We start from the raw sequence: 21,051 nt of genomic DNA on the forward strand, positions 1-21,051 counted from the left end.
AGTATCTGAAACATAATAACCGCTTTATGAGCTCATCTTTTTCTGAAACAAGTAGTTCAACTTTAGAAGAAGAAAAAGAAAAAACCAGGCAACAAGCTCAAAAATTGTCATATTACCTTTGGAATAGAGTGCGCCATTTGCTTTTTTTAAATTGTTTCATGAAAAGAATTGTTTATGAAATCAACAGCTAAATCCAGGATATGTTGATGATACGAGTACTTGGACAACAACAACAAAAGAAGAATTTGGAAGAGATAAATTTGAAAAGATGGATGATCCAGACACATTGAACAGATCATTTCACAAGAAACAGGATGAGCATACGGTTTGAGTTTTCAGAATTACACAACCCGCACACATTTTATTTTGCTATTGTTTCTTTATGATATTTGCTATATTAAAGAGATACATGGAAGCTTCGGTGTGTTGTTTTTATCGTAATTTATTTAATAATTTGCATATTTTCAGGCAAGACAACATAACATGACTCTTATAAAACCAACAGGAACACCACAGCAATAACTTTTGTATTTTGATATATTTTTGTTTTGCTATAACCCCTCCTGCATTTCATATCCTTTCATCACCATCTTTAACTAGTTTATTTTCTTTGCTCAGCTTTCAAATGATGAACACTTTATCGCGTTTTTTGATCTTGTCATAAATACAAGATAATTCCATTTCAAAAACTTTTTTGTGTGAAATTAGAATAGTGTTCTTTTGAACAAAAATACTGTATTTTTTTATTGTAAAGAAGTGTTTCATTTTGAAAAATAACATAGTTATAAATTACATAAAGGTTTGCCAAAGGTGCCTACTCATCGTCTTCTGAAGCAATAACCGTTCTTGTTCCAGCACCCTTTGCTGCTTTGTGCGACTTACCTTCTTCATCTTCATCTTCATCACCCATATTATTTCTACGATTTCCTCTGCCTCTGCCTCTTCCTCTACCTCCTCTACCTCTTCCCCTTCCAAATCTTCCTTTTCCTGCCTTTTGCTGCTCTTCTTTTCTCTCCATTGCCTTTAATCTCCTGTCCACAATGTTTTCCCACTCTTTTTTCTCTTCTTCTCCATCCAATATTTTAACTATTGGTGCTGATCCATTAAGGGTATGCACTGGTGTTTCAGCAGCAGCTGATTCCTGAAGAGCTTGGTTTGCTTGTTGGCAGCCTTCTGGTGTGCGATATCTTGCCAGTCTAAATTATTAGTTGAGATAGCAGTTATCCATAAATAAAAAAAAAAAAAATCATAAAATAACACCAAAAACATTAATTCAAATGAATGTTAATGAATAAAAAGAATAAAAAGGGAAAGAACAACATAATAAGGATGCATATATTATTTGAGAGACAGGGAAAACAGGTTTCATTTATTATAAAACGCATTTGAATATCTCCCAATTTTAACAATTACTATTTCCATTTGATACACCACCAGACACATGAACATTTAACCTGGGGAGAATAATATGGAATATTTTCTTCAAAAATGAACGAAAGAATTTTCATCCAAATCTTTCTTTCAATTCGTTCATAAACGATCAACGACTTTCCGTCTCTTTCTCTCTCATTTTTATTTATTCATTCATTCATTCGTAAAACTTATTTTATTTCTTTAAAAGCCTTTATGAAACAAACCCGACAAAAGAATCTTCTTTTTCGTCGAAATCAACACGAGCAATTTCTCCAAAATGCCCAAAGAAATCCTTCAGTGCGATGAGTGAAAGCGATGATGTTGGAGAATTGAAGATAAACGAAAGAAGAATTCCCTTTTGGTAATCTGAATAAAAGTTTCATATCATTCAAAGAGGGCAAAAATATGAAATAAAATATCGTGAATTCAATCAAAAAATTCATTAAAACAATCAAAAAATAAAAGTTCATTTTTTTTTATTTATTAATTTCATATTTTATTTTTGTTCACCGATGATTTTCATACTTTCTCTATCATTCTCAATTTCCTTTCTTCGTTTCTCTCTTTCTTCAGCTTCCGCCTTTTGTCGTTCTTCCTTAAGCCTGCGTTTTTCATTTACGTGTCTGACTGGTTCTCCTTCTACTTTGCGAAATTGCTCTCTTGAATTTTTCAAAAAAAAAAAAAAGATTATGATTTCAAAAATTTTTACGCATAAAAGTTTAATATTATGATAACAAACATTGTCATTCTTTCTAACGTTGATTCTCCGTACACTGGAACTGGATCAAGTGAAGCAAATTTGTCGCATTCATCTTTTACTTTAAAAACAACAAAAGCACTTCCCTATCATTATACAAACATAAAATCAAATTTATATCGTTAAAAAATGAAAATGTTAATGTTAATATCATATGATTAAAATTTATGTAACATACAGTAAATTCTTTGCTTTGCAAATCTCTTCGCATGCGGATAGCTCCTATTTGTCCATATTTCTCGAAAAATTGAATTAATTCTTCTAAAGTTGCTTCCTTTGGCAATCCTTTCTAAAACAGAAATTTCATTATAAAATAAAAACTAATCACCAAAAAACAAACTATGTAAAGGGTGCGATTGTCAAGTTCTTCTTGAGATGGAGCACTTGTCTTCCTTCGAACCTTAGTTTTATCTTCTGATAGAACAAGAAGTTCAGAATCAGAGATCGCATCTGCAATCACAGGCACATCCTTACTCAATGCAGCGAGCTTTTTAAATGTTGTAAGGACAGAAATATCGATCCCTAAAGGAAAAGTCATGTTCATAAATACAGATCAAAACAATATTTGCCATACATCCTTCGGGAGTTTTTTTGCATTCTGCTTGAAGAAATTTGTCTCTCGGTAAGTTTTCATCACTGAAATAGAATTCTATAAATTTAAAAAGAGAGAAAGAAAATGCAAAATAACTTAAAAAATAAATTACCGCACCAATCTGCTTCTTGATTGCAATTTTTGTTTCTGGTGATATTTCTTCACTCATTTCTTAACAAATCAAATTAGATAGATTTCTGTGGATCTCATTTTTAATGGAGCAAACCTTTCACTTAAAATATCACTCAATTCAAGATCTGTGCTGATCTTTAACGATCGAAACCATAAGAAATATTAATCACCCAAAATGAACATTCGATTTATCAATTATTTTTTAAGCGAATTGTAACCGTGATTTATTGTTTATGTTTAAAGTTTCAATTTTCGAGAAAGCGATGCTTTTTAACTTTGAAAAAAGATTACTGTTATTTTATGCGTTTGTGAAGATAAAAATTTATAAGTTGAAGTTCAATAATTCATGAGCTCAATAAATAAGATGAGAAAGATAAATTGATACATTAACACTTATTGCCTTTTGCAATAAAAACAAGTTCATGTTGATTGCCTTTTCAAACAATATATATTCAATTAACAAATTGTCCATTCTCTTTTCACAAAGTTTTGAGCTTGTAATCTTCAAATATAAACATATATATATTAATTATTCACAGTCCCTTCCCAGAATCATAATATTCTTTCTTTGATGAATCATTTTCTTTAAGTTCTGGTGGAGTTTTGAACGTGGAATAGTGTTTAGAGTATGCCTTAAATGATACAGGCAAATCATCTCTCATTGTGGTCGGAAACTCTGTTGCAGAACCACCTACGAGGGAATCATGAAAAGAGCACGTATTTGAAGTCGAAGACATTTGCAAAGAAGGACTTTCATTTTCCGCTATCGAATGGCCTGATGCAATCTCTTGTTCGCACTCTAAATTCTCTTAAAAAATTATTTTTTGTAATTCAAAAAACAAAACAATTGAAAAGAATATGATACTTTTTTGAAGATAAACAGTCAAGTTTCGAATATCGAATTTTCGAATATTGAACTCTCTTTTAAGGGTTTTGCTTTGTGTTAATTTCTAAGTATGATTTTTAAAGCAACTTATCTTTTAAGTGTTCTAAATCGTGAGAGAAACCTGATATAATGACTGTGATCTTGCTTTCAGAATAAGATGATAGATACTTCCTAAAAGTTTTTCAATTTCAGCGTTATGTTTTGAAACAACTTTTTCATCTAAAAAAACTTTTTTTATCAATCTCCAAGGAAGCACATAAGCAGCACACATTTTAAAAACATAGACAACGCTTGAACGTTAGAGCGTAATAAAGAAATTTTCTTTTTATGCGTACGAGGCTTGTTTGATGCCTTCAAAATATCCCTAACTTGCTGATGAAGCTTATTAAGAGAAGGTGTATCAGAAGATATTGAACTCATTTTTCGAAAGTATTTTGATTTACGTATAGTCGAATAAATACAAATTACTCATTGTTTGCAAAATGTTCCTGCTTTCAGCATTGCAGGAGAAAATATTGATCTTTTCTGATCATCAGCAAAAACATATTTTCTTCAACAAATTCATTTCTTATTTACAAGAAAATATTCTGAGTAACAGTCACCAAAATGGAAACTTTTTAACCATTATTAAATTATCAAAAAAGAAATACATTTGTATTTCCCGATTTTCGAGAAAAGGTTGCAATGAGGTGTTATGCACATTTTCATTTTTTTTGAGCGTGTATTATTATTAATTTCTTGGAATTCTTTTCTTTTTTAACATTTTTATTGAAAGCCTTCAATCTGCACATCATTTTTGTTCATCAGATGTGCAAGATGCAGCTGAACTAATTTCGAAAGTCACAATTCAACATCAATTGAAAGAAAATTCTCAAAATTCTCAATCTGAAACGTCTTCTTTGCTGTTTAATTATTCAAATGAGCAACAAGAAAAAATTCAATCACAAGAAAATACTGCAAATGATGCCCCACGTTCTAAGATTACAAATTCTTGCAAACTTATGAAAACAACTCCACCAGTATTTGAGATGCCATCTTCTACAAATTCATCATCACCACCTCGTCAAAGCAATTCAAATCCTCTTGGAGGAGCTCGATCAGATGTAACTTTTTCACCAGAAACATCTGGCGATCCAATAAAATCTCTTCATTTTCTAAATCCAACTTCCAATTTTGGACTTCCGAACATCGGCAATACTTGTTTTCTCAATAGTTGCATGCAACTACTGACATATTGCTCGCTTTTATCTTCTCACCTGATTCAATGGTTCGATGCTAAAGTATCAAAAACTCCACCAAATCCAGAGAAGTGGCAGGATAAGCGTAAAAAAATGGAGTATAACCGTCTGTTAAAATTGGCAGTTGCAGCCGTGAATGAAATGAAAGCAATACGACAAATTCCGAATACATCTCCGTCTTCTGCAACTGCATCATCATCGTCAACTCCATCGTCAACTATGCGTCGTTCTGCGATACCCATTCGGAGGCAGGTTGATCGGTGCATTTGCGAAGAGCTTCATCTGAAATTAGGAGCTGCTAACAAGCGATTTAAAGGGTATTCTCAGCAGGACTCCCACGAAGCGATGGTAACGATATTAGATGCAATACATGAAACAACTCATATGCGGACTAGTTTCAAACAATCTGGTATGAGTTGTGAAGCTGTGCTTATGAAAGATCAATTTGCAGAGAAGGAAATGGAAGGAAAGAAAAAAGAAAGTGAATTTAAACAATTTAGTGATCTTAAAGAAAAAGGAGATGCAAAATATGATGAAGACGATGAAGACGATGGTGAAGATTCAGATGCTGAAGACAAATACAATCAATTAGATGCATTTGAGATATCTCCTTCATCTACTCCTTCACTCTCCTCTTCTCAGCTTGTTTTTGCTCGTGCCTGGCAGCAGTTCCTGTCTCAGCACCAATCTCTTGTGGCTGATGCTGCAATGGGCCTTGCCGCAACTGCCGTGCGATGTGGCGAGTGCGAACAGATTCGCTTCTCGTTTATGCCTTTCACTGTGCTGACTCTGAACTTCCCTCGCAAAAAAGGCGAGCGCTCTTTCTCGTTGGCTCAATGTATTAAAGTGTGACGCATTTATAAGCATTAATTTCATTCAAGAAATTATATAATTCTAATGATTTTTTTATCAACTTTTATTTCATATATGCCATTGAACTTATTGAATAACGCAGAATTTCTACACAGTTCGTTCAGTTAAAGCTGTTCAATGTGGTTTTTGTAAAAAGGCAACATCTTCTCGTCATTGCCTTCTTGTTGCTCGATGGCCTTCTGTGCTTCTTCTGCGTATGTTCTGTTTATTCATATTTTTGAATTACAACTACTTGTTTTTCTCTCATTCAATTTTATACTGTTTTTTTTTCAAACTTCAATTGAACTTGCCTTGTGCAATTATTGTTCACTGCTTCATTGCCATCTCATTGCTACTTATGCTTTTTCCCCAAAAGATTTCAATCGTTTTATTCCTTCCACGTATGGCTTTAGAAAAGATTCTATTCCTGTGTCTATCCCAAGAATTCTTAATCTTTCAGAGATGGGTCTTTCATTTGAAGATCACGAATTTAGCACTCTTGTCTCGTTTCCTTTGCCTTCAGTGAATTATCAGCTTGTGGGAGTTGTAAATCATTGCGGATCAATTTCTGGTGGGCATTACACATGGTATGACGATGCAGCAAAGTTTAATTAACGTAGAATGAGAAAATCCAAAAGAAAAACATCAATAACGATGATGATTGTATTTACGATTTTATTCATTCATTTTATTTTATTTTATTTTTATTGGATGAAAAGAACAGTATAAAGAAATTTACAAAGAATTTTTTGATTTTCCATTGGTCTTATTTTATTTATGCATTTTAATTATTATCATATCTCAGCACTGCACAAACAGATGATGGAAAGTGGCGCAACCACAGCGATACGCATACGTCGAGTGTGTCTCCTCCCACTTGCTCGGGTGATTATTATATTGTTGGTTATACACAAAGTCCAGCAGGATGAACAAAATATAGTTTTTAAATATTTTTGTTGAATTTTTGTTATCCTTTTATTGGATGAATGTTTGCCTTTTCTTTTCTTTTTCATTTGAATAATTGAATAATTCCAACATTAAGGATTTCCTAATTTTTATGTACTAAAAGAGAAAACATGAACGGTTAATTTTTGAGATAAGGCTTTAAAAGAAATATTTCATTAATCTAAAAAAAAGTCTTTTCTGATTTTCATTTTGATAATGCTCTTTCAAGAAAAAATTGGAAAATAATAATTGAAAATAAATGTGAATATTCGAAACATTTTTTTTTCATGAGTGAAATACATTTAATCTTTCTTTTAATGTAAACTTGCTGAGAAAAAATTCAAAGATCGCAAATACCTTCATTACGTGCTTTATTGTGATCAGTAAAGTTTTGTTTGATTGTTTAAAGTCGATTGTTATATTTATTAACAAAATTGAAAGATAAAAGTGCCACATAAATGGGTCCTCAGCATAGTCATAATGTGAATGCTGAAACTATGAACTATGCCGATTACAAATTTCTTGAAATACCAAAGCCTCTTATTACCCAAAAACATCCGAATCTAGTTTCTCTTTCGCTATCAGGAAATCTCCTTACAACTGTACCTCCTATAAGAGCATTATTTCCAAAATTGAGGGTTCTACTTTTGGGGAAAAACCAAATGCAATCTTTGCCAAGTTCACTTTCAGGGATGGATACTCTAACCAAGCTTGTATGAGATATTTTAAGAATCATTTGAATGAAAAAAACTCAATTTGTAAAATTTTGAAAAATTTATTTTTTTTGAAATGTTTTTAATCTTTGCTTTAATACAGGATTTGACTTCAAATGTGATTGATACAATTCCTCATGTAGTTTTGTCAAATCTAGCTGATCTCATTTTAACCGATAATAAGATTACAACATTAAAGCACGATTTGGGAATTTTATTTCCTAATCTGCACAACATTTGGATAAATAGAAATAAGTATAGATAAATGGCTTTTGAAAATTGAAATTAATTCTAACTTGAAACACATTTTTATGAAAACACATTTGAAACTTTGCAATATTTTAAGGTTGACAACGCTCCCCGCGATTGCGCATCCAAAATTAGTGCAGATGGGAATTGATGGAAATCTTCTTAAAAGCCTGAAATCTCCAATGGATTGTGCTTCTCTGATTTCCCTAACTTTGTATTTGAATGAACTGGAAGGGAAATTTTCATTTCCTCATCCATCTTCTTTGCCATCACTTCAAACATTGGATCTCCGATTCAATCACATAAGGTCAATTGATCCTGAGGTATTAGATTTGTTTTGGAAACTCAAAGATAATATTGTGCTTTCTTGTTTCGATATAACAACTTTTCTTTTCCTCAAAACTTAATATTTGCTTGTTTGTTTTTTATATCAGACGCTTTCTGTCTTTCCGAAGCTGAATCAACTTCTTCTGACACACAACGAATTGGAGATGATTCCAATGCAGCTGTGTCAACATCTGCCTCATCTGCGGCTGTTGTGGGTGGGAGAAAACAAGATCACTCAGCTGCCTTCTTCGCTTGAGCAACAAACAGTTCGATTTTTTTTTTTGGTTGAAGAATCAAAGATGTTTTTATTGATTTAATTGCTTTTTTCTATTTTGACTCATTTTCATTCATTTTTGTAAAGTCACTGGCTTCCCTTTTTGCCTCGTCAAATTTCATTCAGTGGTGCCCTCCTCTTCATTACCCTCATCACTTTCGGAATGCTTCTTCTTCCTCTTCTTCTTCCTCATCGTCATCATCGTCATCATCTTCTTCAGCCATTTCGACTGTGCTTCGAATAAACCTGTCAGACAACTACCTTTCCCTCTCTCCTCCACTCGGCTCAATCACTCTGCTGTTTGCGTGTGACAGAAACAGACTGACTGAATTGGGACGTATGTTTTATTTAACCTTCTTTTCTTTGGTTTTTATTTTATTTTATTTTATTTTGTTTTGTTTATTGGAATCTTTAATACGTTCATTCAAATATCATTTTGTTATACCCCATCCATTTCCATTGAATATGATATCTTCATGTGTATTCTTTATGATATTCTTCTTCTTCTTTAACTTCAGCGATCCAACTGCCATCGAGATTGAATGCTCTTCATCTGCGCTTCAACCAGCTCTGTCGCATTCCATTTGTCATTTCAGAGCTGACACAGTTGAATGTGCTGTTGCTGAGTGGAAACAGAATAGAAAGAATTGACGATGAAATGGACGAGGCAATGGAAGAGGAAAAGGCAAAAGAAGAAGAAGAAGAAGAAGGAGAGGAAAATGAGAAGGGAGAAGGAAGCAACAAATGTTGTGAAGATGAAAAGAAGGATGAAAAGAAAGATGAAGTTAAAGGAGAAGATAAAGATAAAGATAAAGAAAAAGAGGAAGGAATCAAAGTTGAACAAAAAGATGCAAAAGAAGAGGAAAAAGAAGGCACAAAAGATGATAACAAGAAAGAGCCAGAAGTTACTTCTAAACAATCATTGAATGCGTCATCAGCATCATCATCTGCTTCTTCTTCTTCTTCATCTTCTTCAGACGAGACTGTTGAGATGTCATCAGAATCCTCTCCATCTCCTTCTCCTTCCCCTCAGAACACTCAAACAATACCCTCTTCCTTCTTCTCCTTCTCGTTTGCCAAGCTTTCCTATCTGAAAGTGCTCGATCTCTCCTTCAACCGCCTTCATCGTCTCCCTTCCTCTCTCCGCTGTCTCAATCAGCTGCAGCGTCTCTCTCTCGCCTTCAACACCCTCACCACACTGCCCTTTTGGCTCTTTCTCTTACCTTCACTCAACTGCCTCGTGCTCTCTGGCAACAGAATAGAAGCACTCCCTTCTTATGAAGAGATCAAAGAATGTGCTGAGAGAGAAAAGGCACTCAACAAGAAGAAGAAGAAGAAAGAGAAGAAGAAGAAGAAGTTGAAGTCCAAATTGGAGAAGAAAGAAAAAGAAGCAGAAAAAAAGATGAAATCTCAGCCAGACAAAACAGAAGGGGCATCTCCAACAGAATCATCATCATCACCTTCTTCTTCTTCTTCCTCTCCTTCTCCTTCTCCTTCTTCATCCAGTTCAGCTGATTCTCATTCATCTTCTCTTCCATCTGATCCACTTTCATCCACAACTGTTGTTTCATCATTGGACACATCATCACCTCAACCTCCATCCAAACAGACTCTTCCCCCGCCTCCACCACCTCCTCCCCCTCCTCCTCATTCAAAGACCTCTCTTTCTTCTTCCTCCCCTTCCTCTTCTCTTCCTCCCAATCCTCCATTCCTCACTGCTTTATCCACCAACCCTTCCATCACTTTGTCTCCTCTTGTCACGTTGACCCTCAACTCCAATGCTCTTTCTGAGTTTCCCTCTCTCATCTTCAACTTCGCTGCCACACTCCAATCGCTTCGGCTGGCACACAATCGCATTTCTCTTCTTCCGCCTTGTCTGTTTGCTGAGCTGCCTTTCCTCACACGCCTCGACCTCTCCTACAACAGAATATGTGACCTCCCTGACACTTTCTTCAACCTCCACGCACCTGACACTAATGCTTCTCCTCCTCCTCCTACTTCCCTTTCATCATCATCATCATCTTCTTCTTCTTCTTCTCTTCGTCCTTCCTCTTCCACTCAGAAGGCATCTCCTCCATCCACACGCTTCCCCCTCTCTCTTCGCCAAAAGCCACAAAACATCTCTTTCGTCGACTTGTCTCACAACAGAATTCGAGCACTCCCAAAGTCCATTCTATCTCTCCATCCCTCTTTGGACAGGCAGCAAGAGCTGGTTGTGAACAGACTGCTCCATTCGACTGCTCATCTCATCAATGGACACACCAATGAATGCAATGAACCTCACACTCTCTCTTCTCATCATTCATCTTCTTCCTCCTCTTCTCCTTCTCCTTCTCCATTTGTGTCTAATTATTCTTCTCTTTATTCTCCTTCTCCTTCTCCTTCTCCTTGTTCATCATCATCATCTTCTTCATCATCTTCTGCACCGTCTGCTTTGTCTCCATCATATTCTCCATCTTCTTCTTCATCACCCCAACAAAAGAGATCAACCAGAATTGCTTTTGTTCCATCTTCTTCTTCTCTTTCTTCATCCAACTTGGCTGTTTCACCATCACCATCTCCCTCTCCCTCTCCATTGGATGCAAAAGCTGATGAAGATAATTCATCAGAGAAGAAGGAGAAGGAGAAGGAGAAGGAGAAAGAAGAAAAGAAAGAAGAGCCAATCAAAAAAGAAGAGAAAACAGAAAAAAGCGAACAGAAAGAAAAAGAAGAGGAGAAAGAAGTGAATGCCATTCTCAAAGAAATTGAAGAGACAGCCAAAATAATATCATCATTCACCTCATCTATTGTTGATGGAGAAGCAAACACAACAACTTCATCATCATCATCATCACCATCGTCATCATCATCATCATCATCATCATCATCTTCTATTTCATCAGATGATTCTGTTTCATCACCTGCTCCTTCTCCTTTGAAGATTGTTGAATCATCGCCATCTCCATTGCAATTGTCATCATCATCTTCCTCTTCTTCCTCTTCCTCTCTCTCTCTTCATTCGTGTTCTGATGATATTCCTCCTCAGCCCCTATCTCCTCCCTCTTCTTCTGAAAGTATTCCAAAAGACTCCAAAGAGATAAAAGAGATAAAAGAGATAAAAGAGATAAAAGACATTCCATTTTCTCCTCCCTTCTCCACTCAAAATGCTCTCCTGTCTTCTTCTCTCTCAAAAGAGCATCTTGTTTCTCTTCCTCAAAGCGATGTGGCTGATTCTCCTCCGATTTCTCCTTCATTCTATCCAGACAGACCAATCATTGACATGCCTGACGAGGATGAACAGAAACAAGATGCAAATGACAGCTCTAATGCATCATCATCATCTGCTTCTTCATCTTCCTCCTCTTCTTCTTTATCACCATCACCATCACCATCACCATCACCATCACCATCAACAACAACAACAACATCATCTTCTTCTTCTATTTCATCTGCCTCTTCTAATGCCATCAGCATCTCTTCTGTTCCAATGCCATCCACATCACCCACATCACACTCATTCTCCACAAGACACATCTTCTCTGGCTCAAAAACATCTGCTTCTTCTTATTCTTCTCCAAACCCTCCTTCTTCTCCATTCACAACTTCTTCCTCTTCTTCTGCTTCCGCCTCCTCATCTTCTTCCTCCTCATCTTCTCCTTCCTCTTCCTCTTCATCATCTATTTATTCCACCACCTCCTCTTCTTCTCCTTTCTCTTCTCCTCTTTCTGCTTCATCATCATCATCTTCCTCATTAGCTTCATCTTCCTCTTTCTCATCTTCATCTTCCTCTGCTTTGTCATCACCTTCTCCAAGTCCATTGAATTCAAACAAAAACATTCAGAAACCATCAAATGCATCTTCATCAAATACAACCTCATCATCAACATTATCATCATCATCATCTTTATCATCATCCATAGCTAAACCAAAAATATCATCAACATCATCAACATCTTCTGCTTCATCATCATCATCATCATCATCATCATCTTCTTCTTCTTCATCTGTTTCAGATATTCCTCCTCATCGCAACTTCCTTTTTGTGGATATTTCATTCAATTTCATCGGAGCAATGAAATGGGGCAGTGAAATGGATTATTATTTGGATGAAGAGGAAAGAAAAGAGCAGATGGCACATCTGACAAGAGAAAGCAGAAGGAAGGAGAGAAGAGAGAAGGAGAAGGAGAAGGAGAAAGGGAAAGAGAAAGAAGGAGAGGAGAAAAATGAAGAAGAAGAGGAAGATGAAGAATTGAAAGGAGAAGCAAAAGGAGAAGAGGAAGGAGAAGAAGAAGTGTTGCCATTTGATGCTGTTTCGATGGGAGTGACACTTTCTTTGTCTCCTCCTTCATCTCCTGTGCACAAACAGATACCTCCTCCAACTTCATCATCTTCTTCATCATCATCTTCATCTTCTTCATTATCTGCCTCTTCTTCATCATTAGCTTCATCATCTTCTTCATCTTCTCTTTCACAACCAGAAATAAAGAAAAGCTCTTCAACATCTTCAGCAGCTCTTTCAACCACATCTCCTTCTCCTTCACCTTCCACTCATTTCCCATCACCTCCCTCTAATCCCTCTTCTAATTCTTCATCTTCTAATTATTCTTCTTCCTTCTCTTCCTTCTCCTCTTCTCCCCTTCTCCACTCCTCTACTCTTCAGAACATGCTCTTTCTGTCTTCTCCTTCTCTCTCTCTCATCATCCGGTGTGTCTCTTCCACCCAGTGCCCTTCCTCTGACAAGCCATGGGTCTCCTTTTCAATGGGAAAGAGGTTGTTTGAAAGAGAATGGCGGAGAAGAAGATTGGAGAGACAGAAAATGAGAGAGGAAGCTGTGAAAGCGAAAGCAGATGAGAAAGAAAGAGAGAAAGAAAGAGAAAAGGAAAGAGAAAGAGAAAGAGGAAGAGGAAGAGAAGAGGAAGAGATGAATGTCAGAGAAAGCGAAAGAGGAAGAGAAGACACGATGAATGAGAAAGAGGAAGAGGAAGAAAAAGAAGATAAAGAAAACTTATCTGCAAAAGAGGCAGACAAAATGAATGAAGATGTTTCATTTGAGGAAACAACAAATTCGTCACAAAATTCTTCTGTCTCGTCCACACCCACAAAAAGAGAGCATTCCAAAATGAGTTCATTCATCTCATTCATTTCTGCTGGCTACAAATCAAATCCCTCAAAATCTCCTTCAGCTTCTTCTCAACAACTTTCTTCTTCTCCTTCTCCTTCTCCTTCATCAACATCTCCTTCTTCTTCTCCTCAAAATGACACAATTCCATTGCAATCTTCTCCAAATGCAATTTCTTCTTCTTCTTCTTCCTCCTCCTTATCATCATCGTCTTCATCGTCTTCTCCTTCTTCAACACAAAACAATTTATCTTCTTCAAATTCTTCTGAAATTGACCACATTTCAACATCAACAACATCATCATCTTCAACTTCTTCTTCATCTTCTCCTTTCACTTCACTTTCTTCTCTGACTTCAAAATTGTTTTCTCGCTCTCCTTCTTCTCCTTCTCTTTCATCTTCCTCTTCCTCTTCCTCTTCCTCCTCCTCCTCCTCATCATCTTCATCTTCTTCATTGTCTCTATCTTCCTCTTCCTCTTCTTCTCCTTCTTTTTCAATTCGTTATTATTCCTCTCTATTTCCTTCTTCTTCTCCTTCCTCTTCTCCTCTCCCTTCATCCTCACCAACATCTTCTTCTGATCATCTGCTGATGGCTCCTTTGGATTCCACTTCATCTTCTTCTATTTCATCATCATCATCTTCTTCTTCTCCAACCATTCTTCTTCATCTTCCACATTCCAATCTTCCTGACTTGTCATTTGTTGATGAAATTGCCAATGAAACAGAACATAACAACACTTCTGTTGATGATGATGACATTCTTTCTTCTTCTTCTTCTTCTTCTTCTTCTTCTTCTCTTTCTCTAAAGACTCAACAAAAGACAAAATACAACTCAAAACAGAAGCAATCAAAGATAACATCTAATATCTCGCCATCATCTTCTCTTTCTTCTTCTTCTCTTTCCTCTTCCTCTTCCACTTCTCCTGTGTGTGATGCAGACACAGATGTCTCTCTCTTGTCGATGGATGCAAACGACTTCAACTTCCTCTTTTCGGCAAAAGAGAGAGAAAACGAGGCAGAAGGCGGTTATGTTTTTGTGAGCCAAAGAAAAAGACCTCTGTCTCCACTTCAGACACAACACACGATTTCTCCTGCATCTTTTGGAGAGAACGAGAAGGGAAAAGAAGAGAAGAAGGGGAAGAGAGAGAAAGAGAAGGAGAAAGAGAAGGAAAAGGAGAAAGAGAAAGATAAAGATAAAGATAAAGAGAAGGAAGGAGGAGGAGAGGAAGAAGAAGATGCAAAATCGAAAGGAAAGAAGAAAAGTGAGAGAGATGCGAAAGAGATTTATTCTCAAATGTTTTTGTCGACAGATGAGACAGAACAGAATGACTTGTGTCCGCTTTGCTTTCCTCCATTTCCTTCTCCTCCAATCAGCATCAGAAAAGAGAAGGAGAAAGAGAAGGAGAAAGAGAACAAAAAAGAAGAGGAACCTCTTTTTGGAAGCATTCCACAAGAAGAGGAAGGGGCAGATGAAGATGATGACGAAGAGAAAGAGAAAGAGAAAGAGAAAGAGAAAGAGAAAGAGAAAGAAGGAAAAGAAGATAAGCAAAAAGAGAATACAAATACGAATGCAAATGAAAATGAAGAAGAGAAAAAAGAAGAGAAAAAACCTGTTCAAGTAGAGCAATTAACAGCAGAAGAACCAAAATGTCTGCCATCCAATTCGGATGAACCGCAACTGCTGCACAATTCATCAGATGATCATTCATCTGCCTCTGATGACACTCAACAACAACAACAATATGAAGAAGAAGTGAAAGAAGAAGAAGAAAAAGTGAAAGAGAAAGGAGAAAAAGGAGAAGAAGAAAAAGAAAAGGAAAAAGGAGAAGAAGAAGCAGAATCTGCCATTGAACATCCAACAGAGCCATTAATTCCTTCAGCAGATGACACAATTTCTTCATCTTCTGGTTTTTCTGCACAGCCAACATCTGTTTTGAATGAGTCTTTTGGAAGCAAAAAAACTGAAAAACACGAAACAGATGAAAAAGAAGAAGACAAAGAAGAAGATAAAAAAGAAGACAAAAAGGAAAGTGAACAATCAGACAACAAAAAGAATGAAGCACTTATTCCAAAGAAAGTGGAACCAGAAGAAGAAGAAAAAGAAGCAGCAGTAGCAGAAGAGGTGACTTCAGTGAAAGTGTTGGTGACCTCTTCAATCACATCCACCCAGCCGACATCGAACAAAACATCTTTTACTCGCCACTCGCGCACTCTTTCTCAATCAAACACCAAAAGACGATCACTTTCTCCTTCTGTCTCTTTGTCCTCTTCCCAGTCAGCTCTTTCTTTTCCTTCCTCTTTCTTCCTCTCTTCTGGCGCTGACTCTGAAATGTTTGGTGCTCTCCCTCCATCTGCTGCTTCATTCGAACCTTCTCATTCTTCCCTCTCTTCTCTCTCTTCTGCTTCTGCCTCTGCCTCTTCCTCTTCTTCTTCATCCAAAAAACCTCTTTCTTCAATGCCCTTTTCTCCTTTCACTTCTTCTTCCTCATTCAAATCCAACTCTTCCTCCAAAAAGAGTGCCTTCTTCCTTTCTTCTTCTTCATCCAACAGAAAATCCTCTTTAACATCTTCTTCTTCTTCTTCCTCCATATACACCTCTATTTATCCTCAGCTGAATGAACTTCCATCTCTTCTGCCGCCCTTCTTGTCAATGGACACCCTCAGACCATCTGTCCATCCACACACGAAGAGTGGAAGATTGAAGGATGACGAAGAAGAAGAAGAAGATAATGATAAGGAAGGAAAAGAAGAGAAAGAGAAAGAAAAAGAAAAAGAAAAGAAGGAAAATGAAACAAAAAAGAGTGACAAAAGAGCAAATGGAGAAGAAAAAGAAGAATCAGAGTCAGAATCAGAGTCAGATGATGGAGATAAATCACCTCCGCCCACACTCATCCACCGACTGGGCACAAAAAGAAAGAATGTTCTGTTTTCAACGCCAATTGCGTCATCTTCATTGGCCACCCCACAAAACAGAACAAGAACACCTCTTCTTCACTCGAAGACGAACTTTGCAGCCACAAAAGACGAGTGGAAGACTCTTCTGCTCACCAAAGATGCACATTCAGCTGATGACAGAGAAGGAAAGAGAATGGAACAGAATGGAAAGAATGGAAAGAATGAAGGAATGAAAAAGGAAGAGAAAGAAGACGAAGATGAGAAAGAGAAAACAGAGAGGAAGAAGAAAGTATCATTTATGCTATCTTCATCAAGCATTTGGAACGGGTCAATCAAAAAGGAAGAAAAAGAAGAAGAAGAAGAAAAGAAGAAAGAAAAAGAAAGTGAAGAATCTAAAAGTGAAGATGAGATGGCAATTCCTGTTCTTTTGAGGCATAAAAATGATAAGTCACAAAATGTCAGTCAACAAGAAACGAAGAAAGTGGATGAAGGAGAAACGAAGGACAAAGAAATAAAAAGCGAAGAAGAAGGAAAAGAAGAAGGAAAAGAAGAACAAAAAGAAGAAGAACAAAAAGAAGAAGAGAAAGACAATCAAAATTCATCAACAGACGCAAAAGCAGAAGTTCAAAAAGAAGAGAAGAAAGAAGAAAAGCCGATAGAAATCATAGAGATGGTTTCCTTTGGTGATGACTCAGATGCTTCAACTGATCAATCATTATCATCATCGTCTTCTTCTTCTTTATCATCTTCATCATCTTCCAATTCGTCTTTTTCAGTTACAACACTTTCTGAATTGACTTCTGCTCAAACATCTTCAAACAATTCGTCTCAATCAACCACAAAAGACAACACCACTCAATCCACAGATAATCAAACATCACCACTCAATCTACCAAGCACCCCTGATTCCATCACAATTTCTATTTCTACTCCTTCTCCTTCTCCTTCTCTTTTGTCTTCCTCTCTTTCTTCTCCTCTTCCTTCTCCTTTCATTTCGCCCACTTCACTCTCTCCTCTTCGGCTACCTTCCACAAACACATCCTCTGAGTCTCTTCAGCTTCCTCCCTCTCTCTCCTCTCCTTGTGCCTCTCCTCCCTCTCTCCTCTCTCCCTCCTACACTTCAACCTCTCCTTCTCTCCCTCCTCTTCCTTCCTCACCCACATCCCCCGTTCCTCTGCTTCCTCCTTCCTCTCCTCTTCCCTCTGATTCTACTCCCCCACCATCACCCCCAACCCCTCCCACTCCTCCTTCTCCACCCCCAACTCTTCCTTCTCTTCTGCCTCACTCTGTCTCCTGCTGCGAAACATGCGGTGTGAGACCGACGATGGAAGATGCTGTGCTCATTCTGCCCTGTTCGGGGTGGGACATCAGCACTCTCATCGAAGACAACCAAATACCCCTCTTAAGAAGACTGCTTCTGATGCCACAGGAAATAAGGTTCCACAAAGATGGGATGAAAGTTTTCAACGAAAGAGAGGCAGAAAGATGGCAGAAGAAAGTGGAGAGAAGGAGAGCAATGGAAGAGCAATGGGAGAAGGAGGCAAAGGAAATGATGGAGAAGCAGGAGAGGAAAGAGGCGTTGAGAAGAAATGACAAAGAGAAAGAAAAAGAAAAAGAAAAAACGGAAAAACTTGAAAGTTCATCCAACAGTGGAAGCAAAGGAAGAGGATTCTGGTCGTCTTTCCCGTCTTTTGGCTCAATCAAATCGAAGCTTGTGCATCCACTGACATCCGCCAGTGGTTCATCTGCATCTTCATCATCATCGTCTTCTTCTCCTTTCTTCTCCTCTCATGTCCCTTCTCTCCACTCCCTTTTGTCTCCTCCTCCTGTCCTCCCTCCTTTCACTCGCTACTTCAACCCCAAATTGGAAGGAGGATGTGGCATTTTTGCGGTGTTTGACGGACACAAAGGACCAAATGCAGCGAATTTCTTGTCTTCGCACTTTGTCTCTGTCTTTCTCGAGGAATGCAGCACATTTGCTTTGGAGAACAGAAAGAGGAAGCTGAAAGAGGCTGTTACGGTGAGAAGGTTGAAGGAGAAAGAGAAGGAGATTGAAAGAGAAAGAGAAAGAGAAAAGGAAATTGAACAAGGAAGCGACGAAAAGAATGAGAAAAGCAAAGATTCAGAAGGCATCCCAATCTGCGTGAAAAGCGAAGAGCAGAAAGGAGAAAACGGCAACTGGGTGTTCATTAAGAACGTGAACAACACAGAAGAATCAAAAGAAGAAGGCAAAGAGGAAGAAAAGAAAGCAGATGGAAATTCGACAGAAACAACTGGAACGCCAATTGTATGCTCTTCATCAGCAGCGCCTGTTCCTGAGCATCCGAATTTTGCTTCTGAAGATCTGTCGAATGTGTCTGCAGACCAAAATGCACCTTCTCTTTCAAACGATCGTCCCTCTCTTTCATCGCAGTCGTCTTCTGACTCAACATCTTCATCTGATCCACCGCTGCTGACACGAATTCTGCAGTCCACATTTGCCAAGCTGCTTGTGCAGATGAAGGAGTTGTGTGTGCCAGACGGTGCATGTGCCCTTGTTGCTGTTGTCTGCCCATCGCGTGTCTACCTCGCTAATGTTGGCGACTGCAGAGCTGTTCTCGTGTCAAGATTTTACGATGCTTCTGTCTTTGGCTCAAGGAAAAGAGGGCATTGCAAACAGGATGAAGAAGAGAAAGACAAAGGAAACAGAAGCAACAAAAATGGAGAAACTGAAGATGGAAAGAGAGACAATTCAAAAGAATCTGAAGAAGGAAGTTCTTCGGATACCCATTCAAGCAACTCTTCGACTTCTCTTTCTCAGTCAATCATTACTCCCACAAAAATGTATTCTTCCTCATCTTCTTCTGGAGTGCTGCTTCAGTCTTCCCCTTCCACTCTACAGGATAGTCACAGCCCAGCTGTATCACCTTCTCCTCTTCCTTCTCCTCTTTCGTCTCTTTCTCTGACCCCATCACCTCTTTCACCAGCAACACCTTATGTTTCATCTGCTTTGTCTATACAGCCTTTCCATTCGGCTGATCTTCTTCAGCCACTTGTGATGTCTCCAGCAGCAACTTATGCTTCTTCTGCATCTTCATTTTGCTCAAATAGCTCTTTCAAACCAACAACCTCTTTCTGTCCAACTTCTCATCTTCATCCTCTTCCTCTTCCTTCTTCTTCTTTGGATACTGCTGAATCTATTTTACCTGCAAATTCCGCAAATCCACCACCACCACCACCATCACCATCATCATCATCACCCTCGACTCCATCTGACTATCAACCTCATCCTTCGTCTTGTGCTGAATGCCATCCATCCTTCCATCCTCCTTCTGAATTCTTTCCTCCTCCAAATCCTTCTGCCTCTCTTCGCCATCCGCTCTTTCTGTCGTCTCCTTCCATGCAGATTGTGGGGAAAGCTGCCACAATCGACCACAAGCCAATCAACAAGAGAGAAGAGAGGTATGTCAAGAGCGTGAACGGCTTTGTGTCGAACGAGCGGCGCATCAACGGAATTTTGGCAGTGGGCAGAGCGATGGGCGACTTTGACATGGCACCTGCAGTCAGCAACGAGCCAGACTTGTTCTGTTTGGACATCGACAGATGGAATGGACTGCACCTGGGCAGAGAGGAGGAGGAGGAGAAGGAGAAGAAGGAAGAGGAGGAAGAAGAAGACAGCAAGAGAAAGGAAGAAAAGAATGAGAAATGTGTTGAAGAATGCGGCAAAGAGAGAACGGTTGCTTCAGCCAATTCAGAACAGCCAACAGACACGATGGAATCATCTTACTCAGCCTCGTTCTCAAACACCCCCTCATCTCCAATGAAACAGCCTCATTCATCTCTTCAGATGCCTCCTGTCCGCAGTTGCGGATGCCAGCGGAGTGAGCCAGTTGAGCTGAATTCGTCTTTGGCAGCTGTGCTGGACGAATGGATTTCTCCTCCAATTCCTTTCCCTTCTGCTTGCCACGAAGATGTCGAGACAAACCAGCCTCCACATTTGTGTGCTCGGATGGCAGAAAAGAAGGAAGAGGAGGAGAACAAGAGCGAAAAGTGCTCTCTTCCACATGCAGCTGTCCAGACATCGTCGTGGGAGCGAGAAGATGTGGCGCTTGTGATTGGCTGCGATGGACTGTTTGATGTGATGGACAACCAGCAGATCGCTGAAATTGCCTGCCCCTGGATGAACCCTGCAGACACAGATGTGTTCAACGACCCAGTCTTTGACAGCGAAGACGAGGAGAACAGAGGAAACGAGAGAGGACACGGCTGCTTCTGCAGGAAAGTCAAGAGAGGCCAGCTGGCTGAGCTGGCTGCGCTGAGGTTGAGGTCAGCTGCTGATGCATTGGAGTCAACGGATAATTTGAGCGTGATTGTTATAGTTTTGTAAAGAGAGGTATTAGGCTTTGTTTTATTTGAGAGTCTGAAAAATAAACAATAATCTATGAAACAAAATGTTTGTTTGTCCAATAGGCAAATTATGTATTTTTATGTATTAATCAATATTTTGAGCTTTTCCATTTTAATTCTTTAACATTTATTTTTTTTTTCCAACTTTATTTGTAGACATCAAATGATCACCGCATTTTCTTGATGTTAGTTATTAAAATGTATTCAAAAATTTTTATGAAAATATAAAATATTCATAATTTGCCTTTTTGAAAAACATATTTCCAAAAAAAAGATGAATGATATTATTATTATA

At 38.1% G+C, this 21,051-nt stretch overlaps 5 protein-coding genes across 5 annotated transcripts; 3 read left to right on the plus strand and 2 right to left on the minus strand.

Annotated features, from left to right (window-relative positions):
* The first annotated feature begins 2 nt into the window (after positions 1–2).
* MONOS_17033 (uncharacterized protein) lies at positions 3–731 on the plus strand. The gene is made up of 4 exons (XM_067869913.1): positions 3–128; positions 188–325; positions 404–421; positions 469–731. The coding sequence occupies exons 1-4, from the start codon at positions 27–29 to the stop codon at positions 520–522; spliced, it is 312 nt and encodes a 103-aa protein (XP_067734976.1). The 5' UTR covers positions 3–26; the 3' UTR covers positions 523–731.
* MONOS_7305 (putative La domain-containing protein) lies at positions 714–3,023 on the minus strand. The gene is made up of 9 exons (XM_067877618.1): positions 2,989–3,023; positions 2,880–2,933; positions 2,745–2,819; positions 2,511–2,692; positions 2,349–2,459; positions 2,153–2,256; positions 1,939–2,072; positions 1,638–1,779; positions 714–1,196 (listed from the first exon to the last, which is right to left on the minus strand). Exons 2-9 carry the CDS (start codon positions 2,929–2,931, stop codon positions 815–817), a joined length of 1,182 nt encoding a protein of 393 aa, XP_067734977.1. The 5' UTR covers positions 2,932–2,933; positions 2,989–3,023; the 3' UTR covers positions 714–814.
* A 404-nt stretch (positions 3,024–3,427) lies between these two features.
* Positions 3,428–4,200, minus strand: MONOS_17034 (uncharacterized protein; the record flags this gene model as incomplete). The annotated part of the gene is made up of 4 exons (XM_067869914.1): positions 3,428–3,702; positions 3,760–3,844; positions 3,902–3,999; positions 4,050–4,200. 4 exons carry the CDS (start codon positions 4,198–4,200, stop codon positions 3,428–3,430), a joined length of 609 nt encoding a protein of 202 aa, XP_067734978.1.
* A 264-nt stretch (positions 4,201–4,464) lies between these two features.
* MONOS_7303 (putative Ubiquitin carboxyl-terminal hydrolase) lies at positions 4,465–6,799 on the plus strand (the record flags this gene model as incomplete). Its single annotated transcript, XM_067877617.1, has 5 exons — positions 4,465–4,469; positions 4,556–5,864; positions 5,974–6,085; positions 6,247–6,457; positions 6,676–6,799. The coding sequence occupies 5 exons, from the start codon at positions 4,465–4,467 to the stop codon at positions 6,797–6,799; spliced, it is 1,761 nt and encodes a 586-aa protein (XP_067734979.1).
* A 474-nt stretch (positions 6,800–7,273) lies between these two features.
* Positions 7,274–20,986, plus strand: MONOS_7302 (uncharacterized protein; the record flags this gene model as incomplete). The annotated part of the gene is made up of 6 exons (XM_067877616.1): positions 7,274–7,528; positions 7,632–7,783; positions 7,875–8,100; positions 8,212–8,370; positions 8,466–8,715; positions 8,897–20,986. The coding sequence occupies 6 exons, from the start codon at positions 7,274–7,276 to the stop codon at positions 20,734–20,736; spliced, it is 12,882 nt and encodes a 4,293-aa protein (XP_067734980.1). The 3' UTR covers positions 20,737–20,986.
* Positions 20,987–21,051: the final 65 nt, after the last annotated feature.

The sequence above is a fragment of the Monocercomonoides exilis genome (assembly GCF_001643675.1).
Source record: "Monocercomonoides exilis strain PA203 chromosome Unknown scaffold4-2303458, whole genome shotgun sequence".
In the NCBI taxonomy this organism is placed as follows: domain Eukaryota; phylum Preaxostyla; order Oxymonadida; family Polymastigidae; genus Monocercomonoides; species Monocercomonoides exilis.

Bases quoted from the DNA above. Each gene is read 5' to 3' on its own strand.
- MONOS_7305 (XM_067877618.1), bottom strand. From the start codon at position 2,931: ATGAGTGAAGAAATATCACCAGAAACAAAAATTGCAATCAAGAAGCAG. The intron at 2,073-2,152 runs GTTTGTTATCAT...GAAAAATTCAAG, and splicing joins ACGTTAGAAAGAATGACAAT to AGAGCAATTTCGCAAAGTAG. The intron at 1,780-1,938 runs GTATGAAAATCA...ACTTTTATTCAG, and splicing joins AATTGAGAATGATAGAGAAA to ATTACCAAAAGGGAATTCTT.
- MONOS_17033 (XM_067869913.1), top strand. From the start codon at position 27: ATGAGCTCATCTTTTTCTGAAACAAGTAGTTCAACTTTAGAAGAAGAA. The intron at 129-187 runs GTGCGCCATTTG...TGAAATCAACAG, and splicing joins CATATTACCTTTGGAATAGA to CTAAATCCAGGATATGTTGA.